Source organism: Chlorocebus sabaeus, chromosome 12, assembly GCF_047675955.1.
Source record: "Chlorocebus sabaeus isolate Y175 chromosome 12, mChlSab1.0.hap1, whole genome shotgun sequence".
In the NCBI taxonomy this organism is placed as follows: Eukaryota; Metazoa; Chordata; class Mammalia; order Primates; family Cercopithecidae; genus Chlorocebus; species Chlorocebus sabaeus.
The window spans coordinates 99,000,720-99,020,791 of NC_132915.1; the positions used below are offsets into that span (position 1 = coordinate 99,000,720).

A 20,072-nucleotide genomic window follows, 5' to 3' on the forward strand; every position below is an offset into this window, starting at 1 on the left:
AAACTGACAGGGAGACGGTGTCAGTTTATTTTTTTCCTTCCCTAAATGAGGTACCATCAGAAAAGTAATAATGGTTTTCAGTTATGGGTGTGGAGGCTAATTAGGTCGTGGTCTTGCCACTATACAATATTTCCTTCTGAAAAGCATCCACTGGATAAAACAAACAGATGTTTCTTAGGAAAGCAAATATGCCTTTGTCATTATTTAACTGGATATTCTTAGTTGTCCAAATCTCTTTCAGTATCCCTAAATTATAAAGGGGGCGATTAGGACCAAGATACACTGCTGGAAGGAATTGCAACTTATGAACCATGGAAGGTTCTTTATTGTATAGGACAAAGATACATAGCTGCAATATATGAACGCTGAAACCACAGTGAGTTAGAGAAGATACACCCCAGGGCTCCACCAAAGCCATGCTCATGGTAGTAGAAGGGTGCAGGAGCTGCTGGGAGACAGCCAAGTTTAAGAAGGCATGGGCAGAGTGAATGGAATCTGAAATGTTTAAGGAAATGGAGCTTTGGCTAACAGACTGGGTGTGTCAATGGGAATTCACAGATCTGCCTCCTGTTTCCTGGTGCCTAGAGTAGTGTCAGGCATACAGACAGGGCTTGCCGAATCTGAAGTGAAAAGCTTAGGTGTGCATTCAAAAGTGACAATCAGGCAGAGGTTCTTTATATTATTTTAGATCCATGGCCAACAGGGTCATGCTAAGAGTATGTCTCCGAGTACAAGTGTCACAGGGAACTCATGACAGTGGAGAGTTACCAAGAAGGTAGTATGAGGTGGCAAGGACGCTGGCCTGGTTTTCATTCCATCTTTGCTGCCCATCTTAGACAAGGCACATCAACTTTTGGGGGTGCTAACATTCCCATCTGCAAAGGGAGAAGAAATCCCACAAGCTCCTAGGGTTGTTGCAAGAATGAATGAAAAAAATGATCACATACATGATTAGCATAGTGCCTGGCACATAGGAAGGGGGTGGCTCAAAAGGTTAACTTTAAGAGAACTTTAAAAGGGGCGGGGAGAACTGGGGGGCTCCCATATAAAGTACTGAGTATGAATCTACTTAAGGATATTCTTACACATTTATTCTGTGAATGCTCTTTGGTGGTCTTGGAGCTTTACAAGCTACAAAAAACAAACAAAAAAGCAAAACTCTAAGTACTATACAATCAGGTCTTATTTTTCACCCAAACCAATAGCAAACAGCTCCACTCGTTACCTTATCCACCAGATATGGTTCAGGGTATCTTTTTGGCTCTTTATATGAATTTTCAAATCCCTTTAGTGGGGTGGCTATTCCTAACAACATGCCTCTGGCTCTTGTGACAGTTCCCACACAAAGGACTGGAAAATGGTATAAGTAATGGCATCCAACAGACATAACTTGGTTCCCAGGCATGCACTTCGAAGGGGATAAGATTAGTTTGTGTGTAATCCCTGGATGTTTCTCCCTTTCCAGAAGCCAAAGCCTCCTTCCCCTGATACTGCATCATAATGACCTATATTCATGGCCATCTCTCCTACTGACTAGGACATGACCTTGGGCAAGTTATTCCCACCTTTCCAAATGGACTGGCTGTTCTGTAAAATGGGAATAATATCTATCTTCTAGGAATGCTGATGGAATTATATTATCTCTATTAAGATCTTTGACCTACTTGCTCTCCATAGAGTTCCAAAAAGCAGTATGAATTAAACTCAGATATGAAAATATGGAAGAAAAATGGGGCCTTTGTGCTAGAGGGAATCACACTGAAGTATTTACATTAGAGAACAAGATTTAGTTAAGCTTTCCCTATTTATCATTTATAAAGGAAAACAATCAATATACATTAACTGAGCAAAGAGAACAAAAACTTACATTTTTCTTATACAGAATATCACAGTGTTATTGACCGAGAAACCCTGAAATGCATATTACCTGCCTCTGAACTAAATATTGTTAGGTTTGTCTCTATTGACACAATCATTTTTATAGAAGACAGCACTCGAGTGCTTTTATCTTTCATGTGCTTGGTGGTTCTGAGGAGCATTAAGCCTCCATCTTATCAAACACAATTGAGAAAAATGTGGTTTGTCAAGTATTGCAGGCCACATCACGATCTGTCAAGAGAGGGTCCTCAAAAAATCTCAGGCTGAGATGGCCTTTGCATTTCCCCCTCCACACCGGCCCCCATCTAAAAGATAATAAAAAGCCAGTCTTAAGGAAATAAAAGGCAACAATTGGAAAACTTTCAAATTCTGAATTTGAAGAGGCCCAAAGGCGTGAATACAACAGAAGTCTGCTCAGCTACGTCATTCCCAAACTCCGCAGAACCGCTCAGGATGCTGCCAACTGCACATGAGATACAAGGAGAACCCCACCTCCTCCAGAGAGGCTTCCACCAGCAATCCGTAAAACTTCCCACCCAGTTAAGAATCAACTCTTTAAGAAAAGCCTTTTAAAAGTCAAAGTAATACATATTCATAGCTTTCAAAACAAAACAAAAGGTAGTCAAGGCTTATCATGAAAAACAACAGTCCACTTCACAATTCTCCTTACACCCTTCACTCAAAGTAATCACACTCAACACAGGATTTATCTCCTGATTTCTAAGTCATCAATTCTTGGTTTCACATTTTCAACATTAAGACTTGGACTCTGTCTTCCCTTTGAGAATGAACTGTTATCCTCTCAGAGGCCAGTCACCCCACTTATCCCATTGACTTCATTCCACAAATATTTATCATGGTATTACCACAGGCACTGAGGACACAGCAGTGAACGAAATGGGCAACAATCCTTGTCTTCATGAAGTTTATATTCCAGTAGGGTAGGCCCTTAATAAACTGGACATTAAAGTTTTATTTCCCATTATAGAATATATTAATTTATTATAAGTGCCTGCACAGGCTACATACCAGGCTCTGTTCTGAGAGCTATGCAAGTATTAACTCATTTTAATTTTACTTCAGAGGAGGTAACTGGTGACTGGAAAAAGACACTAAAACAAGTCCACCTGTTTTAGTGGACAGGTGGGGACTGAATCCTAATGAAAAACTGAGGAGAGAATGAGACAAGAGGAATTAGTGAATAGGCAACTCTCTTGAGGAATTCTGTTCTGAAAGGGAGACTAGAAATGGGATAAAGGGGATATGGGTCAAGAAGATTTTGTTTTGAAGTCTGGGAGCTTCCATAGCATGTTGGCATGCTCATAAGAATGTGCTAGGAGAGAAGAGAAAATAATAATGGATGCAGGAGAGAAGAGCTTGCTTACTGCTGGAGCAATTTCCTTGAAGGAAACCACAGTGTCGCCTTTCCTGTTGGCATTCCGAGGCCATCATCTAAAACTGCAATCCTTGCCACTCCACTCCCCATCCTCTCTCTTCGGCTTTATTTTAGTACTTAACCATTTAGTACTTAACCATTCCTGTGAGGAAACTATTACCTAAAACCATTACCTAAAATGTAGTACTTAACCATTACCTAAAATCCTTAGTACTTAACCATTTCCTACTGTATGAGATATTTAACTCCTCTGGCTTATGGAGGACCTATGATACTAGAATGCAAGCTTCATGAGGACAGGGATTGTTGCCTGTTTTGTTCACTGCTGTATCCCCAGTGCCTATGGCAACCTCACGATAAATATTTGCAGCATGAAGCAAGCTGGACAAGCAGAGTGACTGGCCTCAGAGAGGACAGACGGTTCATCCGCAAAGGGTAGGCAGAGTCCAGGAGTACAGGCCCCAGGAGGCTGAGCAATGTGGTGTGGGCTCCTGGCACTCTCTCCTGAGGGCTTCCATTAGATGGGGATAGAATTCTAGGTTAGAAATCATTTTCCCTTAGAAGGTCAAGACACTGCTTCACTGTCTTCTGGTTTCCAGAACTGCCACTGCCAAATCTCAGGCAATGTTGATTCTTAATCTTTGTACAAGAACTGCTTTGTCTCTATCTCTGATATTCTAAAATTTCATGAAAAAGGAGCTTTGTACCTTCTTTTTAGGCCTCTAAAAATTTTTGAAATATATTAAGTATGTATGTCATATAAACAACTTTTAAAGAAAAAAAATGTAAGAGCCCCAAACCTATCACCTGGCTCAGGGGTCAGCAAACTACAGCAAAAAGGCATCGCCTGGCCTGCGGCCTGTTTTTGGCAATAAAGCTTTGTTGGCACACAATCACACACAGTAGTTTAACTCTGGTCAACTACAAGGTCGGAGCCCAGCAGTGGCAACAAAGATCATATGACCTGCAAAGGCATATTTATTATTTGGCCCTTTATAGCAAAATGTGTTGGTTCCTCACCTGGCTTAAGACAGAAAGCAAAACTTTGATGTCCGTTGCATGACCCTTCCCAAACCAGTCTTTTCTCTTCCTGTGAGGAAACCATTACCTAAATTTTGTGTTAACTATTTCTTTTTACCTTTGTAGTTTGTGTGAATCCCAAACAAGATACCATTTAGTTTTTCTAGCTTGAACTTTATATTAATGAAATCATACTGTACAGTCTATCTTTGTGCAACCCAGTTCCTCACTCAGCTTCTACATTAGAATCATAATCATATTGACAGTACAGTTCATCTCATTGATCCGATCGATATTCCACTGTGTGACTACACCACAGTCTATCAATTCTCTTGGTAGTCATGAGAACTATTTCCAGGATTTAAATAAAACCCAAAAAAAGCCCCTGTGAACATTTTTGTACATGTATCCCACCATACATGACCAAGGGGTTTGTGTATACACATAAAATTCCACCTAGGAGTAGAATTGCTGAGTGATGGGCATACGTAAATAGTTTTGTAGCACATACCTTTCAAACAGTAGTAAATGACATTCTCTAATACATTTCCAATATAACACCTGGCTTTGTCAGCCACCAAATTTTTTGCAAACCTAGGGTTTCACTGTTGGTTTTGATTGTTTTTTTTAGAGACAAGGTCTCACTCTGTTGTCCAGGCTGGAGTGAAGTAGTATGATCATAGCTTACTGCAAAGCCATGATCCTGGGCTCAAGTGATCTTCCTGCCTCAGCATCCCAAGTAGCTAGGAGTACAGGCACATTCTACCACGCTGATTTTTAATTTTCTTTGTAGAGACAGGGCTCTCACTATGTTGCCCAGGCTGGTCTTGAACTCCTGGCCTTTAGCAATCCTGCCACCTTGGCCTCCCAAAATGTTGGGATTACAGGTGTAAGTCACTGTGCCCAGACATAATCCACTGTAGTTTTAATGTGCTTTTTGATGATTACTACTGTGATTGACTATCTTTCCATATAGATGTTGGCCATTTGTATTTCTTCTGTGAAATGCTAATTCATGCCTTTTGCCAATTTTTCTATTGACAGGTTTGTCTTTTTTAATTGTCATAGTTCTGTACTTATTTCCTATACTAATTTTCTGTCAGTTTTTCTATACGGCAAATCTCAGCTTGTGACTTTTCAGTCATTTTCACAGAAAAGTATCTTTTAATGAATAAAAGTTCACAATTTTAATATTTTATTTTATACAATGTATATTTTGGACCATCTTTAAATAAGCCCTTCTCTACTCCAAAGATCATCAAGGAGTATTCTATTTTGTCTTCTAAATGTTTTTAAATTTTGCCTTTCACATTTAAGTTATTGATCCATTTGGAATTTATTTTTGTGTGTGTACAATAGAAACTGTCTTCCTTTTTTTCCCATGTGGACAGCCAATTATTGAAAAGTCCATTGATTCCCCAGAGATTCTGCAATGCCACCTTTTATGATAGAAAGAGCCCATATACATGTGATCTGTTTTTGGGCTCTCTATTCTGTTCCATCAGCCCATATGTGTATCCTCATTCCAGTACTAGCATTGTAATTACTACAACTTTATAGAAAGTTTTGATATCTGGTAAAGCAAGCTTCCACAATCCATTCTTTTTTGTCAAGTATGTTGTGGCTCTTTCTCTGGCTTTTCCGTATTAATTTTAGAATTAGCTTGTCAGGCACTATGTAAAACCCTATGGGGGTTTTGAACAAAATTGTATACAATCTATACATCATTTTGAAATGAAATAAAATCTTCAAGATATTAAGTCTTCTTATTCATGAACATGGTAGTGCTTTCTGTCCCTCTATTGAGGACCATAAAAGTTTTCCCATTTAATATGTTAATATGTAAGTTATATTAATAGATTTTCTAGTATCATCAATCATTTGCTTCCTATTTGAGGATTTTTACCCCTACATTAATCAGTGACATTGTCCGCTGATTTTTCTTTCTTGTGCTATCTCTGTGTTGAATGTCAAGGTTATACAAGTGTCGCAGGAAAAGCTGGGTTTCATTCCCTCTTGTTCTAGACTCTTAAGGAGTTTGTCTAAGATTGAAATAATCTTTTCCTTGAGATGTTTGATAAAACACACTTGTAAAACCACCTGGGATGAGTGTTTTATCTGGAAAAATATGTAAAGATATTGATTCAATTTCTGTAAGTTAAATAACCTATTTAATTTTTCTATTTCTTCTGGAGTCAACTTTGCTAAATTATTTTTTTCTATTTTGCCTTAGTTTTCAAATGCTGGCATAAAGTTGCTAACAGTATTTTCTTATTATTTTAAAAATTTCTGCTGCATCTGTTCTTTGTGTTTGTAGATTTATTCCTTTATTTCATTTTAGTTTTGGGAGAAAGCAGAAATAACTTTGTGTGTTTAATCCACTACATTGATGAGAGCAAAATCACACAGAAGGTTCATTCTTCCTTATGTGTAAGATGGAAGTAATTACAGAACCCACTAAGGCTGTTGTATTAAGGATTAAATGAGTTAATACATGAAAAGTGTTTAGGACAGTGCATGGCACACAGTCAGGGATCAAAAACATCATGATTAAATGATAGGGAATTCAGTTCCACTGAGATGATGTCACGTTTTTGTTGACTGAAATTTAACAATCTAAAGCAACAGCAACTGGTTATGGACTAGACTCTTTTAAAGAGGTGATGATTGATGTGGTTGACAATATTCTCATTCTGAAACAGTCTGGGTGTTTGTGCCCTAAAATTATGAACTGCACGTATGGTGTAAAATAAAATGTAAAACAAAGCAAGAGGTCGACTATAGGCTATTCTTAACACATAGTGGGCAATAAAAAACAAACAAACAAAAAACTGAGTTCTTGATAAGTAATCAATAACCAAAGAAATAATAAAATGATGAAGGTATAATAAAAACCATAAGGAAAACTCTAGTAGTCTCAGAGAGTTTTCATTATCAGGTGCCTTTTATTCACAGATAAACACGTAACTGACTTTATCCACAGGCCCTTCATTAGGGAACTCTCTGCTTATGAAAATATTTTTCTACTCTCTCTAACAGAGGGATGCCTATTAGGCATTCTACCTCCAGTCAATTTCTGTGTATAAGTTTTGTCTACAAACAAAAACAACAATAAACCCAGCAAACAGATATTGAATTATTTAGGTGAAAGTAAAGTGACACCTGTGATTTACTTTGAAATGCATAAAAAATAAGATGGATCACCTGCAATCCCAGCACTTTGGGAGGGTGAGGTGGGTGGACCACTTGAGGTCAAGAGTTCAAGACCAGCCTGGTCAACATGGCAAAACCCCATCTCTACTAAAAACACAAACATTACCTGAGTGTGGTGGTGCGTGCCTGTGATCCCAACTACTTGGGTGACTGAGGCAACAGAATTACTTGAACCTGGGAGGTGGAGGTTGCAGTGAGCCGAGACAGCGCCACTGAACTCCAGGCTGGGTGATAGAGTGAGACTCTGTCTCAAAAAAAGAAAAAAAAAGATGGACTAATGGATGCTATGGATGATGAATAGTTGAATAAATACATGATAAAGCAACTGGCACAATGTCACTAGTAGAATTTAGATGGAAGTATATCAGCATTCACTGTAAAATTATTTCAACTTTCTATAATAGCTTAAGAATTTTCATAAAAACTATTGGGGAAAATGTGAACTCTTATACTTAGCAAGTGAAAAACTAAAATAAAAGGAATATAAAAATATTTATATTATACACACAGCAAAAGTTATATAGAAAGTTCATTATAATTTATAAAAAAACATCAAGACACCTATAAAATAAATGTGAAAGGATATTAACAAAATACAAATAAAAAAATAAACCCATGGAAAATATTCAGTTACCTCTAACCAAAGATGTAATTTTAAAATTAAAGCAAGCCTGAAATACCATAACATATCTATTTTCTTAGCAGAATTAAAACACCTGAGCACACGCACGCACTCTCTCTCTTTCCTGGCAAAGCTGCCGTGAAAATGGTGCACTCATCTACAGCTGGCAGCCTTCACTGTAAACAAGCACCGCCCGTTTGGGAAGCAATTTAGCAGTCCCTAAATAATAGTGCTTATCAAGTCCTGTGACCTGGTGTCCCACTCCTTGGAATATAACTGCAACAGTCAAAAGAAGCCAAAAGATGTTCACTGCACTATTATCTACTAAAAGGATTAAATCATAATGAACAACCTAAATGGCCATCAAAAGAAGAATGATATAGTAAATAATGACACATCTGTATCATGAAATATGGTGTAGACATTAAAAAATGACAATAATCGAAGCTCATGTAGAAATCTGCAACATGTTCATAACACTCAATCAAATGGAAAGCTATTTATAATTGACTGTGAGACTACAGGAATAAATGAAATGTGCACTGACACTGTAAAAAAAACATGAACAATTAATGAAAATGACATGCTGCCATATAAAGGGACTGTAGCTGACTCCTTTTCCTAAAATCTTCTTTCATCTTGCCGATGTATCTTTCAATTAAAATTAGATCATTAAAAAGTCAGTCTTAAGACTGTCTACTCACAGTGCTGAGTTTGCTGCAAATGATGAGTATTCGGCGTTCGTACAGCATACTGGCGTACAGATGCAACATGTTGTTGACATCCACAGCCACAAAATATTCTGTCAGATTTCTCTAGGAGAAAGAAGAAGGCACGGTTTGTGGCTGATTTTGTTTCTTCTTATTATAACAGTATCTAATAAGAGCATAAGAAACAGAAAATAATCAGAAAGTATACTCTCTTCTTTCCCTATCCTTTTCTTTCTAGCCCGGAGGCCAAATCCCCCTCATGTGTAAAATCATGAACTGTAAAGTTGGAAGACACCTTAGAGAGGAAGGAGCCTGAGCAATTACATCTTTGTGTGGTGATTACAACATGAGGTTGCATACAGCACTTAGGTCAGTTCCTAAAGGTGAGCAGAACAGGAATTCTACATGTATCTTACAAATGAGGATACCAAGACTCAGAGAGATTCTCCAAGATGGAACAGTCTAATAAGTAATGAAGACAGGACTGCTGCTCAAATCTTTGGGCCCCAGATCCTAGAACCTTCCCGATGTGCTGTGCCATATGCCTAAGCAAAACAAAGTACCCAGGGACCAAAATGCTTCTGGCACTGAGCCTGTTTCTGTCCAGGAGATGCCACCCACGAAGGCCAGGCGAGCTCCTCTCCTGTCATCACTGCTGGTATCCCCTCCTTCACAGTTCACATTCGCTAAAACGGCTCAGCTGGAATTAAGGCAATTTTGAACATTTACAATTTCCAGGTATTTCATTCAAAAGGGGGGAAAAAAATGAAGACAAACAGCAGCAAGTTGTGACAAAGCAGTGTTTTAACTAGCTTTTTTTCCCCCCTGTAGCCTGGGCTTTATTCTTTTAATTAGTACTATAGATTGGTACTCTTCAGATTTCAGAAAAAAAATGGAATGTGTTTCATTTATACAATGCATTCTATACCCACCTGACTTTAACAATACACATGAATATGCTAATTTCTTCAATGTTACAGGTTTTCAATGCCACACAATATAATCCTCTGAAAATGAAAGGGGTTGGGGAGGGAAGGAATGCTATTGCCAGGGGTTGCAGTTTATAATGATTAAAGATCTATAACCCATAAATTGAAGTAAACCAGGTGGATTTTACATGCAAAATAGCATAAAGTGCTTTTCAACAATGTTATGGGCTGGGAGTAAAACTGGGCACTTATCTTATAATTTATTATTGTTTGACTGAAGTACCAGGTTAACTATCAACCTTTATAAATACAGAGCAACTGAATTAATAGCTCTATATACTAACTACCTCTCAAGTGCCAGCCACTGTACCAGACACTGTGGATGTGTAATTGTGCAATCTTCACAAAAATCCAGTGAGGCGTTATTCTTTCCAATATAAAGAAGTCTGGGAGAGGTCAGTAACTGGCAGATCTGACTCCACAGCCTATATGCTTTCCCTTACACCACATTGTCCCTCTTACGCACATCCACCATGGGAAAGGTTCACATCTATTATTAAACATTTCACTTAATCTTCAAACTGCTCCTTGAACTAAGTATTATTATCCCTCTATAAAGATGAGAAAACAGTGGCACAGAGAAGTTGTATAATTTGACAAAGGTCATGAGGTAAGTGGATGTGACATGATTCAGTCCTGAGTGGGTCTGTCTCTAAATCCAGGCTCTTTGTATTCCACACAAAATTGTAGGTAAAACTCATATTTGGAAAAAGAAACAAAACAAGATCAAGTATGCCTAAAGAAAGGGAAATGCTTCTGTTAAAAGTTACTGTTACCCCATTCACGGAGTGATCTGTATGTGGCAGGCAACAGGTGTTCCTTCCAATCTTCCCAACAAGCCTGAGACAGGCATTATCATCTCCATTTTATAGATGAGGGAAAAAAAAAAAACAAAAAAAAAAACAGAGCCTCAGGAAGTCTCAGTAGACTTCTAAAGGTCACCCAGCTAGAAAGGGCAGAGCCATGTTTCAAAACTACATCTCCTCAATCCGAAACTCATACCCTAACCATCATACCAACTTGCTTCTTAACAAACTCAGTGAAAAACAAAACAGCAAACACCAAAGGCAGTCAGAAGGAGTCAACCAGTGTATCTTGGTTCCTCCACTGGACGGAGGAACACAGAGCTAATGATGTAAGGGTGGGGTTTGCTCTGAAGATGGTGACATGGCACAGCTCTCCTCACAAACAAAAATACGAGGCCCTTCACTGAGCATTTCGGTAAAAAGCTTAACTGCTGATGAATTACATGAATTTTTCTTTTAGGAGAGGATGGAAGTAAAAAGAAAATAGAAATGAGGAGCTTAAAGAAGGCCAGAAAGCCCATTAGCACTTTTGACAGATCCAAAGATAACTCTGAAGCCACCAAAACGTGGCCTCAAGAGTCTGCCAAGAAGCTTCACGCTGGGGAGAAATATGTTACACAGCTTGCCGTCCAAATAGGGAGACACAGCGTCAGAGACAAATCCTGCGCCTTATTTTGGTGGGAGAAAAAAAAAACCACAAGGATACTTTTGTGGATGGAGAAGGGAACATTTCTGAAATAAAAACACCATTTGATTGAGGCATGTTCCCCATCTCCAATCAGATTCTGAGCAACTCAGGTGCTTGTTCCAAAAACTCTACACAGGTATGTTAAAAATATGTAACATTTAGCCAAATTCTCTCTAAACTGTCATGTACTTTTTTTGGTATTTCTCATCCCATCTGTGCTGATTACCAAGATATTTGTGTCTAAACAGAAGCTGTCTTTCTTATCTGCTTCCTCCCCTGCCTCTTTCCTTCTGGGATGCCACCCGCCTGAGCGGGTGGGAGTGGGCGGGAGTGCCAACAGCCCTGGGAACCTCGCTCAGCCGTGGAAGCACCTGTGGGGCAGAGCGGGGCCCCGGGAGCAGCTGCAGGGAGCACTCGCAGCTCCCACCAAGCCTCAGTTCAGAAGCAGGCCCCATAGAGTCAGGAATCTCCCTCCCCCAGCCACACCAATCCTTACTCTCTCAGGCCTGCCATGCCTTTTCATACCCACAGGCCTTTACTTCTGCCATGTCCTCTGCCTCGCATGCCCCGCTCTTCCTTGAGGACACCTGCTTACTTTTCAAGGCCCAGCTCCAATGTCACCTCCTCCCAGGAGACTTCCTCAACTCATTTGTCAAGCTCCCCTGTATGCTTCCATTGTTCCCATCTTCCAGTAACTCGGTATTTTTCTTAAGTATGTTTTTGCCACGAGACTGAGGTCCTGTTGGGTGAAGCTGCTTCTCCCGTCATCCAGCAGTTTGATGAGAGCAAGCTCGGTGCAGGGAGGAAGCAATGGCTGAGGGCGCTGGTCCCTCACTCGGGTGAGAGCAGTGCAGCGAGGAACGCACCAGCAAAGAAGATGGACCACGTGGGACATTAGGAAGAGTGTAGCATGTGACTCTGGAAAACCCGGCTCTGAGTCGGATGAAGCGATTGATTACTCAGTAATGGTGAAGAACCTATAGAAAAAGAACTGCCACTGGAAGCTGCACAAAGGCTGGTAAGTAGCTGAGGATGGTGGAAGGAGGGAGGGGTGACTTTTCATGGTATCTGTGGCTACATTTATGAAAAATGTAAATAAATTAGTGGTTTATCAGGTAACTGGGGTGAGGGCTGTACACAGAAGCAGGTGTTCATTTCACAGCCAGGCCAACCATATTTCTCCGATGGATAAGATCAGAGGATAGGAGAAGGGAGGGCTTCCGCAGCAGGCTGTCCTCAGTCAAGACTACAGCCAGAACACATTACGAGCTTCTGCTGATAAAAGATACGAGATAAACCACTCTCCCAGCCCTTTGCTTCTTCCGCGGACTAAGTCCCCATCCTCTCATTTCTATCTCCTATAATCAGGCAATCAACACACACTTACTGAACTCCTATGTGCCTAGCACCCTCCCAGGAGCTAGGCCTGCAGAGATAAACTAACTGTGATCTCCATTTTCCTGCTTACTCTGGGGTGAGAGGGACATTAGACTCAGAAATCCAGTATGCAACGTACCATGGTTGAGACTACACTCCAGGCATGGCTGAGAAGCCTCACCCCCTCGATGGATATGCAGGAGAAGGCTGGAGAAGGTGTGACAGAGAAGACATTTGGTCTGGGCCTCCTAACAGGGGTTTACTCAGTGGACGAGGAAAGAAGCATATTCCAGGCAGCGGCAAAGACAGGGTGGGGAGAGGAGCTACAGGCAGGGAGGAGAGTGAGGGGCGGGTGGGGCGGGAGAACAGTGGGCAGGGGAGCTAGGAACAGGGCAGTGCTGAAGGATCCTGACATGATCCTATTTGTGTTTCAGAAAAATCTTCCTAGAGGCTCTGTGGGAGACAGATAAGAGGGCAAACAGGAGACAGAACAGCCAACTAACAGGCTGCTGCCATATTCTGGGAAAGAAATGATGAAAATATACGTTAAAATACCAATTCAGGTCAAAGCTTTGGGTGTGGATGTCACAGATAATCTACAAAGTGGAATCACAGGACTTGGCGATGAATTAGGCTTGTGGAGGGAAGGAGAAAAAAGTCTCAAATGACCCCTGGGCTTCCAGATTACTATGCACCATACTTGTCCACTTGCCCAAATAGGTTTTTAAAGGAAGAGTCCATTCTTTTAATAAAGGATAAATACTCCTTGTAAGTACCATAATTCCTGTCAAACATGGTGTCCCTGGCCACCTCGTCCTAGGCCTAGTGTCCTGGGCTGTAATGCCACCATGGCTGAGCCTAAGTAACTACTTTCTTCATTGTCTGCCAATTACTTCTCTGTGTGACTCACCTACTTGGAAAGGAAAACCTTGCTTTGAGGACTAGTTCCCAGCTTCTGTGCTCAAAAGGTCTCGGTTTTCTTAGTGCCAGTAAGTTTTTAGGCTTGAGGATATTCCCTTCCTACTCATGGAGTTTAAACATTATTTCAGTTACACATACATTTATGTCTCCATGAGCATGTGCCTCTCTACCTAGCATCTCTTCTGGCCACACTCTCTAGGGCTGGGTAGCACAGCTACAAAGCTATCCACCACCCAGGCTGGAAAGGGCTCAAATCTGAGGCAGGTCTCTGGACAGAGCAGCCTGCAAGGGTGCACTTCAGAAGAAGCCTGCAACGCACAAGCTCCTTAGACTCTTGGCTTCCACTTCTCATCTCTGCAAAGAAATATTGGTAAGCATCAGGTCCAGTGCAAACCCCTGTGGCTCTAAATCCAGACAAAGAGAAAGGGAATGGCACCTGGCAAAACCCCCATCCTCCCAGGAGAAGCCTCATAATGGCTGCTCCCTTATAGCTGTCCCTGCTGGCTCCTGTACCAATCCAGGTGGCTGGAGACTTGAGGCTCACTGTGATCTATGCCTGAGGTTATGAAGCAGGTGGGGGTGGTGGCGATGGGGTGAGTTGGAGTGGGGTGGGGATGGGAGGGGATATAGTGGGGCTTAGAGAGAAAGCGTCTTAGGTTCAATACCTTAGGGAAATGAGATAATCCTCAAACCAAAGAACTGACTCTAAGCTGGGTACTCCTTGGAGCCTTCGAAACAGATGCTAGTCCGCCCCACTGTCTGTCATTTTATTAGTCTTTGTGACTTTCCACTTCATACATGGTACACATGATAAAGACCTACTGTCTTGTGTCTGAAGGCAGCTTCCAAGGCAAGAGGCTTGGTTTTGTCAGTGGGTCTTGTTTACTGAAATAACTCCTGTTCAAATTATATTTTACCATAATATAAATTTTTAAAACCCTCAACTGATTTTTTTTTTTTTTAAGAATTTAACTAACCTTAGTTGGGAGGGATTCTTTAAAGGTAACTGTAAATTTGGAATCTAAAACAATCTGCCTAAGAAAGAATCCCAGAAATTCACATAAGCAATCAAATCAGAGAAGTGTATTCTAGAAAGGAAAGCAGAGTTTACCCAGAGGTCAACTTTCATCCCTCCAAGTGAATGGAAAAACCATTAGAATAAACAATTACCTGACAACTCTTAAGAGCAACAATGGAATTCTCTATAATCACGGTTCTTGATAATAGGTCTTCTACTACCACTTCAACTTTGTTTATGTTTGAAAGTCACGATGAGTTCATAAATCTTTTCTATATCATGGCGCATCTTTTGACAAAGTGGAGTCTGGGCAATGTTATATGTAACTGTCCATTCTAACTGCTTTCCTCGCATCATTAACCACTTGGTATGACACCAACTAGATAATTAAGACAGGTTTGTTTAATATTCCAAATGAAGGTCTATATGATTATCCATTAATCAAAAGTAAACTTCAAAACCTGGACACTTAAAAAAAAATCCTTTATACAGCTGGTTTACAATGTAATTATTACTATATAACTGTTCATGATCTGTGACTTTTTTTAAATGCAGGTCAACTGTTTAAAATTTATAAAGATTTATGCTCATTTAATTATTGCCTGCATAAAATTCACTCCTACATGTGTTATCTTGATAGACAGAGAAAACCCTGATGAGCAATTACAGAGTGATAGTTTTTCACTGAAAAGAAAGAAAATATTTTTACAAAGAAATTGTAGAAATAATGAGAATTAACTTCAATGGGGATCTGAAAGGGAAAAGAATTAAATTTTTACGTTTGCTTTTGATTAATGTCTGGGAGACAAATTGGCCCAAAAGCCAACTGAAAGGAATTGTTCTTTTTTCTTCTCCTTGGGGGGGGGGGGGGGCTACATGCTAATTCATTCATTCAGTCATTTGTTCAGTCAATAAATACATATTGGGCATCTATTCTGTTCTGGGTATAGTGCTACAGTGAAACAAAAAATACTGATCCCTGTCCTTAGAGAAGAAGAGAGGACATTTTGCCAAACATTCATACAATTAATTATATAACTTACACATATGATGAGCAATTTCTTAGATGGGTAGGGGGAGCCACGGAGCCAGGGCCCAGACCCAGCAGCATCTCAATGCTTGGATCATACTGACAGGTGTGAATCCTGGTTTTAGCATTTCCCGGTTTGGCAAGTTACCTCACATCTCTGGGCTTCATTTCCTCTCCAGAACAGAGATAACAACCATACTATAAGGCTGTTGTGAAGATTTCAGAACATAACAAACAGTGCCTGATCTGGTCCACAGTAGATGCTCAATAAACACCAGCTCCTTCGTCTCTTTTTTTACACTAACACTTCTCTGAAGCTGTCCAGGAGAACAGGATTATCTGGTGATAGAACATTATTCAGTTCCATATCCCAAAGCCTATTTATCCTTTTTGTTGCTTATGTTCCTTAGAGGAGATAATCAATAAATATTTACAAACCATCTATATTACAGGCAGTGGAGCCCTGGGCTCCATTTGCCACACCAGTTCCAAGCTTCAGACATTCTGGTGTGAAAAGGGCCTGCTAAGACACTTTCAAGGCTCTGTGAAATACATGCCCCATGAAGGGAAAATAATTAATCTCCATAACCATGAAATATGAGCAAAAACCTAGAAAAGATGTACTCCAGGAATAATGTTCTTCAGCCCTCAGCCACAACTCAGATCTCAAGGGAGGTTAAGACTAGAATTCTGGGAGAGCCAAGAAAAGGAGAAAAAGAAACAGACCACTGAAAGCAGCATCTCCATCACACCAGACATTGTCTTTGGACTCTACATTTAATACTTCATGAGTTTCTCACATTTTCCTTTTGTAGATAAGGACCTCTCAGAGGCTCCAAGAAATTGCCCCAGGGTCCCAGGGTAGTGAAGCCCAGAGTCTGGTTGTCTCTAAAATTCATGTTCTTTCCACTACACCAGATCATAAAGGAATAACAACCCCACAGTTATTGCTTGTTTCAATTTGCAATGCAGCAATTTAGTAATTTTAAATTAATCCTTGAAAAATTATCAAGAGATTAATATGCAAATTTGAACATGGCTAGAGCTCAATAGTGATTCTATGACAAAAACCACACAAATTGGTCCTACAAAAGTTCAGATTCTCCTTAGAGGAAAGGCTTTCCTGCTTCATTTTGTAATTTGCTATATTTTTTAAAAAATCACTTCCTTTTTTTTCCTCATGAATAGAACACGTCAATTCCAGGGAGGCAGTGGGGTACAACAGGAACAAAACCTTACAAACCTGGGTCGCTACACCCTGCTTACGAGCAGACCTTGCCACCTCAGCTCTATGGGTTCTGGGCTCCCTGTCTAAAACGGGGCTCACGTCTACTCCTCTCGGAGCAGCTCTAAGGATTAAAGCGGAATCATGTACGGTAGGAGTCTGGCAGATTGGTATTACCATTCTGCTTAGAAACAAACAAGGCTAGCCTTTTACTGGTTTGCAAAGGAGGATTTAGGGACAATGGGTCATGCACAGGGAATTGGTTCATTAGTGGCAAAACCAGCAGAAGGAATGTAAATTTTTTAAATAGTGGGGGCAGGAGAGGTAGCATACAGTACAGACAGGCTTTGGAGGTAAGGCTATGAGAGGACTTTAAAAAAAACTTCCTAATCTCAATTGCGGTTTTGAAAAATTAGAAATGATCAGAACTTCCAGGTACCTTAAAATCAAGTTCTTAAGAAATTATTTGTTCTTAAAAGAAAAAAAAATTTAATGTACCTAAACTAGGCAATCATTTTTATCATAACATTATTTATAGTAGAAAATATAAATGTCTGTTAGTAGGGAAAGCATAGTTAAAACAATTAAATACAGTGAACTAAATGTACATTTATCTTTTCTTTCTCCTGATACCACCCTCCCAGAAAAAGTCACAGTAAAAGAATTTTAAAAGGCACAAATGCCGAAAAACAGGAGAAGAGTTAGTAATGGAAGAAAGAGATCAAATTTTTGAAAGCCAAAAAGCAGATGTAACTAAAGTGGTTTTCAACCTGGGGCCATTAGTCCCCCAGGGGGTATTTGGTAATGCCTGGGGACATTTTTGGTTGTCACAGTTGGAGGGCACTGTGCTACCATCATGTAGTGAGTAGAGCCCACCAAGGCTAACTATTCTACAATGTAAAAAACAGACCCACTCAACAAAGAATGATCTGGCCCAAGCTGACAAGCATGTGACTGAGGTTGAGAAAAAAAGCTGAAAGCTACGGATAAGGTAGGCAGGCACAGCACTGAGCATTCAGCCCAACTCATAGCACAGAAACAATTCCAAAAAGGAACTGGAGACACCCAGAATCTCTGTAGGCTAGGAGAGGGGGTGCAAATAAAAATAGGAGTAATTCGATCCCAAGGATCTCCTCTCCCAGTTCACTGAGCTTGTCAACAGACTTTCCTGCACCTCTCCAGAGGAATATGTGTTTACTTTCTAGAAGAATGGAACCAGAAAGGCCTGGGGACACCAGGTATAGTTGAGGACAGGCAATAAAGCCTTACACTGGAAATGAGTATTAAATGAAGGTATACATATTAAATGTTGATATGTCATAACCCACCATTCCTACTCAACTTCCAGAACACTGGTATTAAAGCATACACTCCCAAGGCAAAGAAAACAGACCAATCCAAAGGAAAAGATTCTGATACTGACATTTGAGAGGCCCCTGCCCCGAAAATAGCCACACTAGTTCCAAGTTCCAGAAATGACTGACAGAGCATCCAGTCAGCTTTTTAATGCCTCACTCTTAAATGTGATGGGCCAGCCATTTGAGGAAAGGCTCTACGGTGAAAGTCATGGAACAAAACAAACAGAAGATAGGAATATTAAGCAAGAAAATAATACAAGGAGAAGAACAATTTTTAAAATCTATAAATAACAGTCTCACAGATGAGTGAAAATATTAATATAATGGCAGAAGTAAATTTCCAAAGGTGGAAAGATTCGCTGAAGAAAGTGGAGAGAAAACTAAAAGAGAGAGATGGAAAATAGGAGAGAAAAAACAAGAAAATTTGAGGAGCAGTACACGAGATTTAACATTCTATCACAGAGGCCCCAGAGAAAGAAAGAAAAATGAAGAGTATTTTTTCAAAGAAATAATGTGAGAAAAGTTCTCAGCTCTAAAGGACATGAGTTTCCAGATTAAATGGAACCACCAAGTGCCCTGCACAGTAGACGAAAACAGGCCCCTAGCAAGGCACATCACTGCAATTTCAGGATACCAAGAGAGACCATCAAAGGATGGTTACAATAAATAAATCACAGGAATCAGAATGGCTGAGACTTCTTAGTTGCAACAGCAAAGCTAGAAGTCAGTGGAGAAACATCTTCAAAGTTTGGAAGATACAGTAATTTCCAACCTAGAGTTCCACACCCAGTCAAACTATCAAAAGAAGAATAAAGAAACTGGGCTCACGCTTGTTAATTCTAGCACTTTGGGAGGCCAAGGCAGGCACATCACTTGAGGTCAGGAGTTCAAAACCAGCCTGGCCAACATGGTGAAACCCCATCTCTACTAAAATATACAAAAATTAGCCAGGCATAGTGATGGGTACCAGTAGCCATGACTATTTGGGAGGCTGAGGCAGAAGAATCGCTTGAGCCCAGGAGGTGGAGTTTGCAGTGAGCAGAGATTGTGCCACTGCACTCCAGCCTGGACGACAGAGCAAGACTCTGTCTCAAAAAAAGAAGAAGGAAGTTCTTTTTAGTCATGCTAGGTCTAAAAATGTTGCCTCTAACAAGTACTTTCTCAAGAAAACTACTGGCACATGTTTCACCAAAACGAGGGAATAAAATCAAGAATGAGAAATATGTGAAACCCAAGAACGCTTATGTGACAAAAAGTTGTATAAGGAAAGGTAATCTACTAACTGCTTCAGCATGCTCATTAAAATGTAAACAGTAACTTCTGATTTAATGTAAAAATGCTCTAAAGGTATAGAAAGAATGGGAGAGGGGAAATATGTGACTGAGAGAAGGCTATTCTGTGTGTTTCGGGGTGGGGAGGGTTATAGATGGTAAAAGACCAAAACTCATCTTCTATAGGAAAATCAATGTGATATCTGTAACCGAAAAAAAAATTAAGATTTAGCAATATGAATAAGTTATTCAAAAATGCAGAGGGAAACACAGCTGCTAAAAACTTGAAAGTAGCTGGGCAACTTGAAAATTGCTGGTTGTCATCAACAACTATGTAGTACTACATGTTTTAAAGCCATTAATACGCATTACTTTCATAAGAATAAAAATACCACTAAATAAGTATATCATTAAAAAGGATGAAGCAGGTAGATATGAACACCTTTTAGAATACATTAAACCAAAAAATAGCATCATATTTATGTTTAAAAATCATCTACAACACACACAGGTACTCACACATATGACACTAAATTCCTAGAGAAAGGTT

General features: G+C 40.0%; 1 protein-coding gene across 12 annotated transcripts in view; it reads right to left on the reverse strand.

The window, feature by feature from the left end:
• Positions 1-20,072, reverse strand: part of DENND1A (DENN domain containing 1A) — a 543,199-nt gene that overhangs the window by 259,615 nt on the left and 263,512 nt on the right. For all 12 annotated transcript variants that reach the window (XM_073021910.1, XM_008006322.3, XM_008006314.3 and 9 more), the window contains one exon: positions 8,834-8,944. In XM_073021910.1, coding sequence (XP_072878011.1) covers positions 8,834-8,944 — 111 coding nt within the window. The remainder of the gene's footprint in view (positions 1-8,833; positions 8,945-20,072) is intronic.